Consider the following 14,620-nt stretch of genomic DNA (forward strand, 5'->3'; position numbering starts at 1 on the left):
GTGGACTCCTTTGATTTTCACCCCCACGTTTTGCGGGATCCTCTTCCTGCCTCCACTAACGGGGCCAGGGATCGCTGCTGAGGGTTGAGAATCCCCCTCCTGGGGGGAAGGGAGTCTAGCTGCTGCAGCTGCTATACTTGAGCACAGGGCCAGACCTTTTGTGTCAGCACTTACCAGTCTTTGCAAATCCTTGGTTATTTTAGTTTAGCTAGCCTTCAGCTAAACTGAAGGCTTAGCTAGTTAGTCAGGTTGGCTGCACTATAATTTAGCTGTAAATCTGGTCTGGGGCCAGGACCAGGTGGTTGTATCTTCCATCTACTCTGCAGCCATCTTGGAATCTTGGTTGTCTTATTTGATGGAAGATGAAAAGGAATGGAGAAGTCAGGAGCAAGCTTATAGTCCTGGCCGCTGAACCTCTGGATCTACTGTCCATCTATAAAATGAGAGTGTAGGTCCCAAAGAAAAAAAATTATATCAAATGTGTAATTCATACCCGGGAAAAAATTTCATTAAAACATGGAAAAATATTCATCCTTCCCATTAAGCAAAAGAAATATAAATTTGAGATTTTACACCTATTAAAACAACAAACTCAACATCCCATGCCTTTGAAATTCCATTAAAACCAGTATACGCATTCATCTTTAGTAATTTTTACAAACCTTTATGGAAAATACGGCATGTTTATATAAGTGAGCCAGAGATATTTCTACCCTTTGACTCAATAAATACATTTCCCAGGAACTTATCTTAAGGATATGATTTAACAGATACAAAAAATATGTATAAAGACAATTCATTTGAATGTTGTCTCTATGTATAAAACCCTAGGTAAATGATAATATGGGCAAATGAACATGGAGTATTGTACACCTGAGAACTATCATGAACACTAGAAATGTTTTCAAAAACTACCATGTTCAATGTATATACAGATAATATACAAATGTAACAATTTCATTTAGAAGAATTATGGGTATTTTAATAGGCCTTTAATATTGTTAAACTGGCTTTTAAATTTGAATGAAAAGAATTTAAGAATAAATTTAAGGAATTAAGTCATCTGACTATAAGGTCTATGATTCTGATCATTCTAGTATGGTGTTGGGAGCTTTGCTGCCAACTTTCTTCTCGGGTGGCAGTGGACCAGATCAATCTTCAGAACAGACAAGGCTCTGGTACAGCCTGCTAGGGCCCTTGCAATTTGGAGACAATCGGGGACATAATCTTTTTTCCTCTCACACAAACTAATTCATGTATAAACTATGAATTTTGTGTCATTTATAAAAATGCTTTATTTTAGACATATACCACATCTATATCCACATCTGAGTATAAAAGCTTCAGGAGAAAATAATGTGAAAAAAAAAAGCACAGATCTTAGAACTTGGAAGGAGCCTAGAGATCATTCTAGTACAACCTCATTTTAGATGAAAAAACTGATGCTCAGAAAGGAAAAATGTACATGTAGAGAAAATGTAATTTGGAGAAGACAGGGTAAAAATTAAGGATGGTGGAGGGGGGAAGGGTAGTGAAAAAAAGTAAAACAAGTAAATACAGTAGATGTATATGTGGATGACGAAGGGGTGGAAAGTGAGCTCGGGGCCCTGGAGAGGGGCTGTCTTTGGTTTCACACACAGTCCTATATATACATCTACCCTGGAGACTACCCTACACAAGGTACAGATCGGACTGTCAGACTTTGTTACCCATCCAACTCCAAATGAAGGTAAAGCCTTTCAAGTCCCAAAGATTAATGCTAAACCAGATCTTTAGCCATGAATTAACACAGAACATTGCTTGAGTGTGTGTGTGTGTGGGGGGGGGGGGGGAGTATAGAAATTGGCTTCACATTGGCTTTTCCTGGTTTCTACATAAAAGTATGTTGAAAGGTAATGTTTACATTGTACTGATTTTTTTTTTTACCTCAGAGCTCATTTTTAGGTATCAATTGTGAGTTTTCAATTAAAATTAAAAATTTAGCTAATTTAGATGGAAAACAAATTACTTTCATATAGTTTCAGCAAAGATTTTACCTGAAAGAGTTCATTCCATCTGTAACAAATTCTGTGTATATACATCACTCTCAGAAATCAACGAGATATATATATAAGCTTCTATGGCTTAGTGCCCCTGCTCTGCTGCTGGCCACGGCTATTTTGTATCCTGAGTGTACCAGTCACTTTGCTTTCCTATATTTCACAAGTTTTACGGTGGAAAGCTGATCTAAGGACAAGATAGTGTCCATGTTGGACAAATTAGATTTTAAAAGTAAAGTTCAAGTTATATCCCATTTTCGAAGTTATATAGTAACCTTATTTACTGACACACATTAGAAACACCAAGCTTTTACTTTTATCATTCCCTATGAAGCAATATATATGCCCTACTTCAATAAAATATAAAAGTAACACTACGTTAAACAATTACTTTGATTTTTTTTCTTGTTGGTAACCTTGTAGCAAATCACAACAGATATACACCTCATTTTACACAAGATATATTTCAATAATGGTGTGTAATTAAGTTTTAGAAACTGATATTTATCTCACATTACTATTATTTATAAAATGTGTTTATGCTAAAACTTCTAAATTATCATTAATATTTGATGCCAAATATTTAGGTTTTAGGCTGAATTTAGTTTCCCTTCTCTCTTACCCACCCTACCAACAAGCAGTTAACTGGAGTTTGTTTAAAACAAAACAAACCTATACTAGGAACATTTCTATTTAGAAAAATAACATAGAAAAACACAAGATTATTAGAAAGATCTTAAAGAAATGTTTTAAGATATAAAATCTTAGAAGCAAAGTATAGAAAGAATAATTTAAAATAATTTAAAACCTCAATTTTTTTTAAGTGAGAGTAGGGGAGACACACACAGACTCCTGCATGCCCCCCCACACACACACCATGGCATACACCAGGCAAGCCCCCTACAGGGCAATACTCTGCCCATTTTGGGAAGTTGCTTGGCAACCAAGCTGTTTTTAGTGCCTGAGGCAGAGGCTCTTGGAAGCCATCTTCAGGGTCTGGGGCCAACTAGCTGGAACTATTTGAGCTATGGCTTTGTGAGGAGAAAAGAAAGAGAGAGAAAAGGGGGAGGGGTGGAAAAGCAGATGGTTGCTTCTTGTGAGTGCCTTGACCAGGAATTGAACCCAGGACATCCACAAGGCTGGCCGACACTCTACCACTGAGCCAACCAGCCAGGGCCAAAACCTAGTTTTTAACAAGACTGAAAAAGTTTAACAATAAGTTTTTAAGAATCATATCATCACACATTAATATACCACAACTAAGTAAACATTTATTATACTTTTTAAGGGAAGCAACTGCAATAGTGTTTCAGAAGCTATACCTTTTTTAAATGTAATATATGCTCATAGACTCTAAACAGTATTTTAAAATATACAATCTCTCCAAAAGAAAATATTCAACTAAAGATAAGATAGATAACTTTTAATGTAAGTAAATGTTACAAGATTTTAAAATTAAAGTAATCATATTTTTCACAACACAATGTACAGAAATTTGCATTTTCCTGTACAGAGCAGTATAATCTTTACTCTTGAGCAAGGCGTTCAATGACACGTCGGTAATCTTCCACAAGTTCCTGAAAGCTTTCTTCCAGCTGTTCATGTTGCATGCTTACTTCTATTTGGTTCATCTGGTTTGTCAGTTCTTCTGGTCTGAGACATTTTCTCATTTTCGCAAGATCTCTCTGCTTTTTCTAAGCAACAAACACAATTATTGGTTAGAGTAAGAAAGCTGGTATGTTTCTTTATCTTCTTAGAATTTTAAGTCTCTAATATTAAAAATCACAGTGGTAGGAATATGCTCAAATTTGTCCCATACAGTTTTCTTCATAAGGAAGCCTAAACATAAAGTTAACCATGAATTACATTACAGTCCCTCTAAAAAGAGTTAACCAGAAAACCTAGACTTTGTGTCAAACAATGGTAAATATAGATATATGACTAAAGCCCTCTCTCCAAAGCATAAAAAACTGGCCAGTATAGACACTCAAATACTTCTCTAATAAATAGACAACTGAGATTAAGCACTATTATTCTTCATTTCACTATTCAATCATTAATTATATTAATTTTAATTCCAAGCCGATTTCTTCTTGCCACTACGCTTATCTCTAAATTCCCTTACCCAGTGAGGTATCTATGGACCTCATACCAATTTCAACATCAACTGCTGGAAGAGTTTCAGAAAGATAAACCGAAAACCGTGACACTTTAAGTATATATTGAGTCTGTACTATCCAGATATACATTATCTTGATAAACTCTCCTTGTTTCACTGAGAAGGAATCCACTATGCTGAGAAGTTTGCAGTAGGGAGCTGGTAACATCGTTAAGCAGGATACTGTCAAGAACAATAATGCTGAGGACTATGTTAGCAGCTACTGAAAGAATTCAAGCAAGAGATGATAAAAATCTAGACCAGTGGTCCCCAACCTTTTTTGGGCCACAGACCGGTTTACTGTCAGAAAATATTTTCACGGACTGGCCTTTAGGGTGGGACGGATAAATGCACAAAATAAAATTATGCGACCGGTGTAAAAACTGTGGTGTTTTGGCCTGACCTGTGGTGGCGCAGTGGATAAAGCATTGACCTGGAATGCTGAGGTTGCCAGTTCAAAACCCTGGGCTTGCCTGGTCAAGGCACATATGGGAGTTGATGCTTCCTGCTCCTTCCCCTGTTCTATCTCCTCCCCCCTCCAATAAAAATGGATAAATAAAATCTTTAAAAAAAAACAAAAAACTGTGGTATTTTTAAATATAATTGTCGAACTTACGAGACAAGTGTCAAGAGTGAGTCTTAGAAGGATGTAACAGGAGGGAATCTGGTCATTTAAAAAAAATAAAACATCGTTCAGACTTAAATATAAATAAAACGGAAATAATATGTTATTTACTCTTTCTCTGCGGACTGGTACCGGTCCACGGCCCGGGGGTTGGGGACCACTGGCCTAGACTAAGTCAGTAGCAGCAGAAATGGAGAAGACGGAGCAGATGTAGGTAAAACATTGGGTGACATGGGAAAGTAAAATAAAGAATGACTCAAAGATTCCTGGATGAGTAGCAACATTGCAATATATCAAACACTGCAAGAGGAAACTTTTTTGCATTTTTCGGGTCAGTCAATCCTCTTTTACTGGAGTATACAATAAAGATATCACCTTACATAGAGATCAGAAATTTTCATATATTAACTCTAGGAAATACATAATTTTCAACTGATAGATGAAGATAAAAAGGGATCCAGGGGTTTAATAACTTGTCATAGAGGTGGTAAATTGAGTAGCCAGGATTCAAACCTTAATGCTGGTTGGAAACCTGTATTTTTAATTCCTTTACCTAGTTGCCTTTCAAATGACAATAACTTACCCCTCTCAAATTTTAAATCTATCCTAAAAACAAATATCCCTTAAAGGAAACCCTAATAATTTAGGAATACTAGGCACATGTTTCATGATAACTACTTAAAAGGTTCAATATTAAATTTATAATCACATGGACACTTTTAAAACAAGGTAACAACAAAGTCTGAAGATAAGCCTATACTTAAATAAACTATCACAGGGGTCTCAAGCGGGCCGCAAGTTTGAGACCCCTGATTCTAACACTACAAAAAAAATTAGGTTGATCCTGGGTCTAAATTAGCAGAGCTAATTAAAATGAGGATGCTAGTATTATAATCAGAAAGGAAAAAATTAACTTTGTCAATATAAGCTGCCCTTCTAAAGCAGCCCCTCTCAAACTTGAATGTGCACACAGATTGCTGCGAGCTTGTTAAAATGCAGGTTCTGATCCAGTGGGTGGGGAGTGGGGTGAGATTCTGCATTTCTAACAAGCTCCCAAGTTATGTTAAGGTTTCTGATTCACTAACCACACTTTCAATATTAGGTCTAGAGAACTGATGAGAATTCAGACTTAATGTTTTAAGACCAGGAAAGACAGTGTACTCCTTACTCTTCAGTAACATGCCTGAAAAATGCTTTGTTTCTACTAAAACTGATTATTTTTCTGCCAAGAGGCATGACTGCATCACATAAAAGAGCACCGAACTTTAGGAAACAGTCCAGGAACTAAAGTGTACTGCATCAAAATTTTATTGTGGTATGTGATAGGAATATAAACTATTTTCCTAAATTGCTAACCAGGTGTAACATTTATTTTAAGTAATCTAACTCTGTTGAAGATGCTTCCAATCATATTAAATTCTTATATATAATAGAACCATCACATTAAATTCTTAAATATTTCTAGACTGTTGGTTCTGTTCCAAATAATATATAGAATTAATCATGTGCCTATAGCATAATGTTTTAAATTATTATGCTGTTTTTAACTAAGAGAGCTTAACTTTCCAATTTATCTCCTCCTTCCTTACTATCTTCAATTTCTTTACTGTCAATTTTTTTCAGATGGATGTCAGAATTAATCTCTGTTGAAATTTTCATTGGTATGGCAGTAAATCTATGAATTAAATTCAAGAGCTCTGAGTCCCTAGGAATAAAAAATAATTGTGCATGGCCTGTAGTGGCACAGTGGACAGAGCTCCGACCTGGAATTCTGAGGTTGCAGGTTCTAAATCCTGGGCTTGCCTGGTCAAAGCACATATGACATGCAAGCAATGAACAACTAAAGTAAAGCAACTCTAAGTTAATACTTCTCATTCCCTCTCCTCTCTCTGTAAAGTCAATAAATAAAATCTTAAAAAAGGAATTGTAATAACTTCATGGAAAAATATAAAACTATGTAAGTTCCTCATGAACAGGTAAGGTATGGTTCAATTTTAAAAATAACTACTTTGAGGTATTTTTGTTAATCACTACTATCCCTTAAACTATGTATTCTACTTTGTATATTAAAAATTAATCTTTTAAAGAATGTGTAAAAAAGAGAACTTAAAAAACTAATTCAAGGAATACCTCTATCTAGCCAAATGACATATATTGGGAGTACAAACGAAATACTGAAAGGAAGATTTCCTTAAGACTGGAATCAAATTCTATAGGCTTCAGTATACTTTCCTCTTTCCAAAAATTAACAAAAACTTATTCCTTCATGGCTTTAGAGCTGTTCATATTTTTTAATTAAGCAAATTAGTTAAATATGGTATTAATGTCCATTATGTTACTATTTGGTGTGTATATTAATTCATTTCCAGAAAATAATACTTGTCAAGTTTTCACAGGTTCCAAGAGGGCTTATAAATATAGTATCAAAAATGCCACCACCTCTAAGGGTCCTTACTTTCCATCTGCTCAACTAGTCTCCTTTATGAAATACAGAGATATGGTTCTTTTGTAATAATTTTTTTTCCTCTTCTGTTTTCTCTTCCTTTTTTTCCTCTCTTTTTTTTTCTGCATTTTTCCGAAGTTGGAAACAGGGAGGCAGTCAGACAGACTCCCGCATGCACCCGAACGGGATCCACCCGGCATGCCCACCCTGCCCATCTGAGGCGTTGCTCTGTTGCAACCCGAGCCATTCTAGCGCCTGAGGCAGAGGCCACAGAGCCATCCTCAGCGCCCGGGCCAACCCTGCTCCAGCGGAGCCTTGGCTGCCAGAGGGGAAGAGACAGAGAGGAAGGAGAGGGCAAGGGGTGGAGAAGCAGATGGGCGCTTCTCCTGTGTGCCCTGGCCGGGAATAGAACCCGGGACTCCTGCACGCCAGGCTGATGCTCTACCACTGAGCCAACCAGCCAGGGCCTTCTTTTGTAAGAATTTTAAAATAATAACAGAAGCATTTAAATTCCAAAGACTACTCAAAATAAACTTTAAAAACATGCACACTTGTATTTTATTTCTTTCCGTTTAGTACCTCACTATGGAGCTCTATGTTTCCATTTTATAGAACAGAAGGCTAAAACATAGATGTTAAGTTACTGACAATCACACAACTTGTAAAAGGTAACTCGGCCCTGGCCGGTTGGCTCAGCGGTAGAGCGTCGGCCTAGCGTGCGGAGGACCCGGGTTCGATTCCCGGCCAGGGCACACAGGAGAAGCGCACATTTGCTTCTCCACCCCTCTGCCGCGCTTTCCTCTCTGTCTCTCTCTTCCCCTCCCGCAGCCAAGGCTCCATTGGAGCAAAGATGGCCCGGGCGCTGGGGATGGCTCTGTGGCCTCTGCCCCAGGCGCTAGCGTGGCTCTGGTCGCAACATGGCGACGCCCAGGATGGGCAGAGCGTCGCCCCTGGTGGGCGTGCCGGGTGAATCCCAGTCGGGCGCATGCGGGAGTCTGTCTGACTGTCTCTCCCTGTTTCCAGCTTCAGAAAAAAAAAAAAAAAAAGAAAATTTCTAGCCAAAATATTATTAAAGATCAAAATCTTTGGAAAAGACCATTTCTACCAATTTTCTAATGTTTTTATGAGTTGACAAACATCAAATAAAATGCTACTTTAGATAATTTTTGGAACGAGAGACCATTATAAACTTATTATGACCTGTTATATGCAAATCATAATTAGAAAATTAATCCACTGAATTGCTTAATGAAATGATTCTATGAAGAACTAAATATATATGAATTATATATACAATGATTATGTTTATTAGTGAGAGGGATAAACAGGGACAGATAGACAGGAAGGGAGAGAGATGAGAAGCATCAGTTCTTTGTTGCAGTTCCTTTGTTGTTCATTGATTGCTTTCTCATATGTGCCCTGACTTGGGAGCTCCAGTAGAGTAAGTGACCCCTTGCTGAAGCCAGCGACCTTTAGGTCATGTCTGTGATCACACACTCAAGCCAGATGAGACCACATTCAAGCTGGCAACCTCGGGGTTTGGAACCTGGGTCCTAAATATCCCAGGCCAACGCTCTATCCACAGCGCATTGCCTGGTCAGGCCATACAATGATAATTATCATAAATTATTTTTATATTCAGAAATGTGGTATGTTTGAACAGAATTACAATGATAAATTAGGAAATACAGTTGCACCATCAAGTATTAAGATGCTATAAAGGAGAACAGCTGGGATTCAACACAAGGAATAGTGTAACCCAATATACCATCAACATTCAAAATATTAGCTCCATAGGCCCTGGCCGGTTGGCTCAGTGGTAGAGCGTTGGCCTGGCGTGCAGGAGTCCCGGGTTCGATTCCAGGCCAGGGCACACAGGAGAAGCGCCCATCTGCTTCTCCACCCCTCCCCCTCTCCTTCCTCTCTGTCTCTCTCTTCCCCTCCCGCAGCCGATGCTCCATTGGAGCAAAGTTGGCCCGGGCACTGGGGATGGCTCCTTGGCCTCTGCCCCAGGCGCTAGAGTGGCTCTGGTCGCGACAGAGCTACGCCCTGGATGGGCAGAGCTTCGCCCCCTGGTGGGCGTGCCGGGTGGATCCCGGTTGGGCGCATGCGGGAGTCTGTCTGCCTGCCTCCCCGTTTCCAACTTTAGAAAAATACAAAAAATATATATATATATATATTAGCTTCATAAAGCAGAATCAAATATAGCTTGAATTAATGTAGCAAAATCAGAACTATGCATAGTTAATAAATCAATTACTGATTAATTTCCTTTCTCCTTGAATAGTAAGATTCAGATTTGTCATTTATATTCCAGATACTATGCTATATTAAGTGTACAGGCAGAGGCAGATTAAGGTCAGTTGAGGCCCCAGGTGTAGAAGAAAGCATTGGGCCCCTTAAAAAAAAAGACAGGGAAAATAAAAATACATGTTAACCATATTTTTAAATAAATAAAAAATATTATGTATTATTAATGTTAAAATTGTACATATGAAACCAAACTTGGTGTCAGAAAAAAGTGTGAAGTTGAGGTTTTGTGGGACCCTTCAGAAGTCAGGGCCCAGGGTACACACCTGGTGCGCCCGCCATTAAATCCACCTCTGTATACACACAGGTATAGTGTATATAAAAACAGCAACCACCACACATCAGGTGCTCAGTAATATTTGTAGAATAAATTAACAAATATTCTCCCTAATCAGCTTACTGCCCAGCTGAAACTATGATAAGAAATCCCCATTTACACAAGTTGGCATGGACAATATCTACCTTAATAATGGCCAAATGATGATGAGGCCAAACCTGACCTAGGAGGGGAAATATCTGAGTTAGACAAAAATACTGGGGATGAGAAGAAAAGGAGGGGAAGGTACAAGAAGGATGTTAAAAAAATAAAAGATAAATAATACTAAGCTGCAAGCTCAGCTATGGTAAAAGCATAGAGATTATAAATGGCAACAAAGACCATATTTAGGAAGAAGGGAACAAAGGCAAACAATACATACGGCAAATGGGAAGACAAAAGACTTAGAAAAAACTAAGGATGATTGGTTAGGAAAGAGTCTGGACATTCAGATTTTTAAAAGATGCATACCAATGAAAGAAAAAATAACCATGGGTAGACTATCCTTGGGGTTAGTTTTTAAATGAATGAGGTTTTTTATAGCTTATACTGGAAAATTATGACTGAATTCTTACAACTGGAAAAATAATTTTACTTTTGTAAAAGTTAACTTAGCAAAATGATTTAGACTTTCCCATACACTGGCATTTGCTAGACTTCCTTCTCCATTTTAAACAGCAACAAAATATAATGTATAAGACTCTTGAAAGTCCTACCTTATATGGGCTAATTAGTCTTCTTTTAATATCCAATCTATAGCTTCTGTATTGTTCAGCATCACTCATGTCAGTTACTAGTAGTCGAAGAATTTCATAAACCCGTCTAGCATGTTGCTAATGAAGAAAAAAAATATATATATATATATAAAATAAACATTTCAAATTACTAATAGTGACATTTTTCCCAAAAGAACACAGGATATACAGAATATCTGCTATGGTCCAGAAACTGTGCTCCATACCAGAGAAAAAGCAGTAAAAGACAGTCTCTGCCCTCGGGATACACAAATGACTGAGGTATAGTAAGTGACAAATATGTAAAAGGTATTATGGTAGCATAACCTGGGGACGGGAGAGATGTTAGAAGAGGATTCCTGGGGGAATCTTCAGCTGAATCTTAAAGGGAAGGGAGCATGCCATTCCAGAAAGAAAGGAGTACACTCTGTGTGTGTGTGTGTGCATGCACTTGCATGCACACACACACACAAACAGGAGGAGCTTGATAGTGCAGCAGCACTAAATGCAAAGCAAAGTGCAGAAGTATCAATAGAATGAGGCTGGAGCAAGATCACAGAACCTTAGATACTGGATTAAAGAGCTGGGTTTCATTTATAAAGTGACAGAAATGGGGAAGTGAGTAAAGTGCACAAATTTGAGTTTCAAGTAAAGCACTCTCTCAGCTATGTAGAAATGGAAGCAAAAAGAAGGGCAGACAGACCAATTAGGAAGCTTTTTCTTAGGCAAGATTGGCTGGGGAAGAGCATGTGGAACAATTGACTTTTCACAGTTCAGGAGGCAGAAAAACATATAAATCTGGAAAAAATATATAGTCTAAGAAAAAGGAGTTAAGCAATATCTGTATATAGACAAGAGTTAAAACTGTAAGCCTGTAAAACTGTAAGCACAGTGTTCTTACTTGTGCTATCTAGTTCATGCCCTCGTTTTTGCCTGATTATTAATAGCTCAGCTTCCTAATTGGTCTGCCTGCCCTTCTTTGTACTTCCATTTCTACATGGCTGAGAGAGTGCTTTAATTAAAACTCAAATTTGTGTACCTTGCTCACTTCCCCATTTCTGTCAATGGAAAATAGGAGATGCCAGAAACCTATAGTAGAGTGATAGTTAAAGCGGGGGCAGAGGACAGAGAAACAGTCAAACAAATATTAGATTTAAGAAGTTTTGGTGTCAATGAAGCCAAAAGAGTAGCCCACAGTTTTTGTTAGTGCCGTTTCACTTATATATTTATTGGGGGTGGAGAGGGAAGGGCATGTATAGGTTGGTTGGGAAGATGATAGTTGAACTTTCCTGAAAGGGACAACTGAGCTGAGCCTGACGAGTAGTATCTGGTCAGGCAGACAGAGGAACCGGAGGAGGAGTTATCAAGGGCAAAGGGAACAGTACACATATGTAAAGGAACATACAAGGAGGAAAGGTGTAGCATAGCTGGAAATGGCAAGAGGTTCAGTAAAGCCAGAGCATACAGGAAAGTGGTGGGAAGTGAAGGCTAGCAAGGTAGGCAGGGTCGATTATGGTGGGCTCTGTGTGCCATATTAAAGAGTTTTAATTTCTTGAAGGGAAAAAAAGCATGATTAAAAACAAATGTGTTCATATTCCCTTTCTTTTAAAAGATGAGCTACTGAATAAATTGTCATTAATAAGGTTTAATGCAGTCTGGAGATATTAGTTATTTCTAAGACATTTTATTACAGTGTTTTAATGCAGAAGTTGGAAAGTTTCAGTTCAAATTAAGTTGTTTGTTGAAGGCCAGTGATCAAGAAACTTCTGGTATAGTTTTGGAGGTCAGGAGGTAAATATGAACTGAAGATTTAGATGAGAGTTCTCAGGCAGCATAAATAAAAAAACAAATGGGGACTGAACAAAGAACGCTGAGGAAGAATTGTATTTAGGGAGCCTACAGAGGAACAGAAGCCAGTGAAAGTATCTCAGAAAAGATGATCACAGAGTTGGAAGTTATTTGGTGCTGCTGGAGCTTCTGCTGCCACCTCCATGTCTGATCATTTGCGATGTCAAGCTTTGATAACTTAAACACATGTTTGTACTGGACAAGTTACAGCACTGATGACCAATCACAGCAGTCCTATAATTATGGAGTGGAGGACCCTATAGCAAATGGTATACTGGCTATGACTACGCACAACAAAGCCGGTTTGTCCCTCCAGATGTGACGCAGCCAAAACAGCCATACACCAGGCAGATTTTCCAGCTAATTCAGGCATTACTCCAAATATAACCTCAGCTATTTTATGGAAACAACTTTGAGGATGTGTCATCTTCGTTACAAGAATTAGGTATCTATTTTGACCACAACTGGCAAAAAATCTGTAAGTGTTGTATCCATTAAAAGTAGCAGATAGCAGCCTCATGAATGAGACAGATCTGGCAGGACCCAGAATTTCTTGCCTTACCTTTGGAGTCACACTGTTACTGGCTGGAAAAATCCAGTTTGGCTGTGTATATGAATAAGTGCAACTGCATGTCTAGGAATTGTTTATTAGACTTAAATGATACAACAGGTGTTTCATTTGGTTGTGCGACATGTGTCCTTGGATATTATCTTCTTCCTATGATTCTACTTTCCAGCTTTGCAGTGGTATTTTCTTCACAAGGAATGGTAGGAACCATTCTCACTGCTTGAATTATTAGATGGTGTAGCTGTTCTGCTTCCAAAATTTTTATTTTCTGCATTAGCTATGGAAAGACAGCAAATTCTAGCAGAATATCCTTGTGCTTTGTTACATGGAGACTTTGCCCTCATTTCTGTTTTTTTTTTTTTTTAACTGAATTTATCTGAAATGTGCACATCCTTGGACAACATACAAAACAAACTGCTGCCATGCAACTCCATGCAGATCTAACGTTTGACTATTGGAGCAATGGAAGTAAACGTGTATCTTTTGTTCAGTTTTATAGAACTTGTGAAAACTCTACTGGATTTATGTTCAATATGATTAGCTTTAGTATTTGTGCTTATGTAAATAGGAAGTGCTGTTGCATTCCTGTTCCTGCAGCCTTTGAAAAACAACTTTTTTTCCTTAAATTATATTATGATGTTTTGGAGAGATTTTTTATCAACAGTGAGAAACTAAGCACAGAACTGATAATCTTTCTTAAAAACAACCCAGACATAGTAAAGAAGAGAGAAGACTTCAGAAATATTTTCCCAAAGAATTAGGAAAGAAAAATCACCTGTATTCTCAAGTCAGATGCACTTCAAGCAAAAAAGTAATCCCAGTGTAGTTTATGAGTTTGCACTTCAAAAATCTGACATTCTTTTAAAGTATCTGATGAAATTTTTGCTAAAATTCAATGATGCAAAAGTTCAGTCTGCCATACTGCACACACGAAATGTGAACACCTACTTAGATGTTAGCATTAACTAAAGCATAGTGACCTAGACTGGACACATTAATGCTCGTAGTTGGATCTCTAAGTTTCCCAGGAAAAAGAAAATTGCTAACCTTTTTTGAAAAAAAAATATTTATAATGTTAGTTTCAGTATTGCAGTTATCAGTGTAAAGTGCATTTGATGCTTATTAAAATTTTCCCAAACAACTGGAAAACCAGGAACTATAGTGTCTTAATAGCAAGGGATAGGAGGTTAATAGTATCAAATACTATCTGATACTATGTCATTATTGGAATAACCTTCATTCCACATACTTCGATAATCTAAATCCTACCCATTGTTCAAGGCTTAGATCAAATGCAAACCCAAAATACTGATTCCCTTGCTTATATAAATATAATAAATTACCTCCTCTCAACTCCCATGCTATTTTTTTGCTGTACCTATCTTAAGATATTTAGTACTTTAAAATTCAAATAAATATAAAGTAAAAATCAAATGTTTTACTCTAACCCTTTTCCCTGCCAATACTGTTTCCAGGGGTATTAACTGTTTTACCAGTTTAGATATAAACATTTTCTTAAAAAGCAAAAATAAGATCCTACTGTCTATCTTTGTTCTGCTTGTCATACTTAATATAGCCA

At 37.6% G+C, this 14,620-nt stretch overlaps 2 protein-coding genes and 1 pseudogene across 4 annotated transcripts in view; 2 read left to right on the top strand and 1 right to left on the bottom strand.

The window, feature by feature from the left end:
* Positions 1-14,620, top strand: part of SLC25A12 (solute carrier family 25 member 12) — a 206,523-nt gene that overhangs the window by 19,253 nt on the left and 172,650 nt on the right. The window lies entirely within an intron of this gene.
* HAT1 (histone acetyltransferase 1) overlaps positions 3,291-14,620 on the bottom strand; it is a 70,049-nt gene continuing 58,719 nt past the window's right edge. For all 3 annotated transcript variants that reach the window (XM_066232734.1, XM_066232735.1, XM_066232736.1), the window contains exons 10-11: positions 10,608-10,724; positions 3,291-3,733 (exon numbers count right to left, since the gene is read on the bottom strand). In XM_066232734.1, the coding sequence (XP_066088831.1) occupies positions 3,566-3,733; positions 10,608-10,724 (285 nt within the window). In that variant the 3' untranslated portion in view covers positions 3,291-3,565. The remainder of the gene's footprint in view (positions 3,734-10,607; positions 10,725-14,620) is intronic.
* On the top strand, positions 12,634-13,407 carry LOC136337931 (protein YIPF5 pseudogene; annotated as a pseudogene).

The sequence above is a fragment of the Saccopteryx bilineata genome, chromosome 5 (genome assembly GCF_036850765.1).
Source record: "Saccopteryx bilineata isolate mSacBil1 chromosome 5, mSacBil1_pri_phased_curated, whole genome shotgun sequence".
Taxonomy (NCBI): Eukaryota; Metazoa; Chordata; class Mammalia; order Chiroptera; family Emballonuridae; genus Saccopteryx; species Saccopteryx bilineata.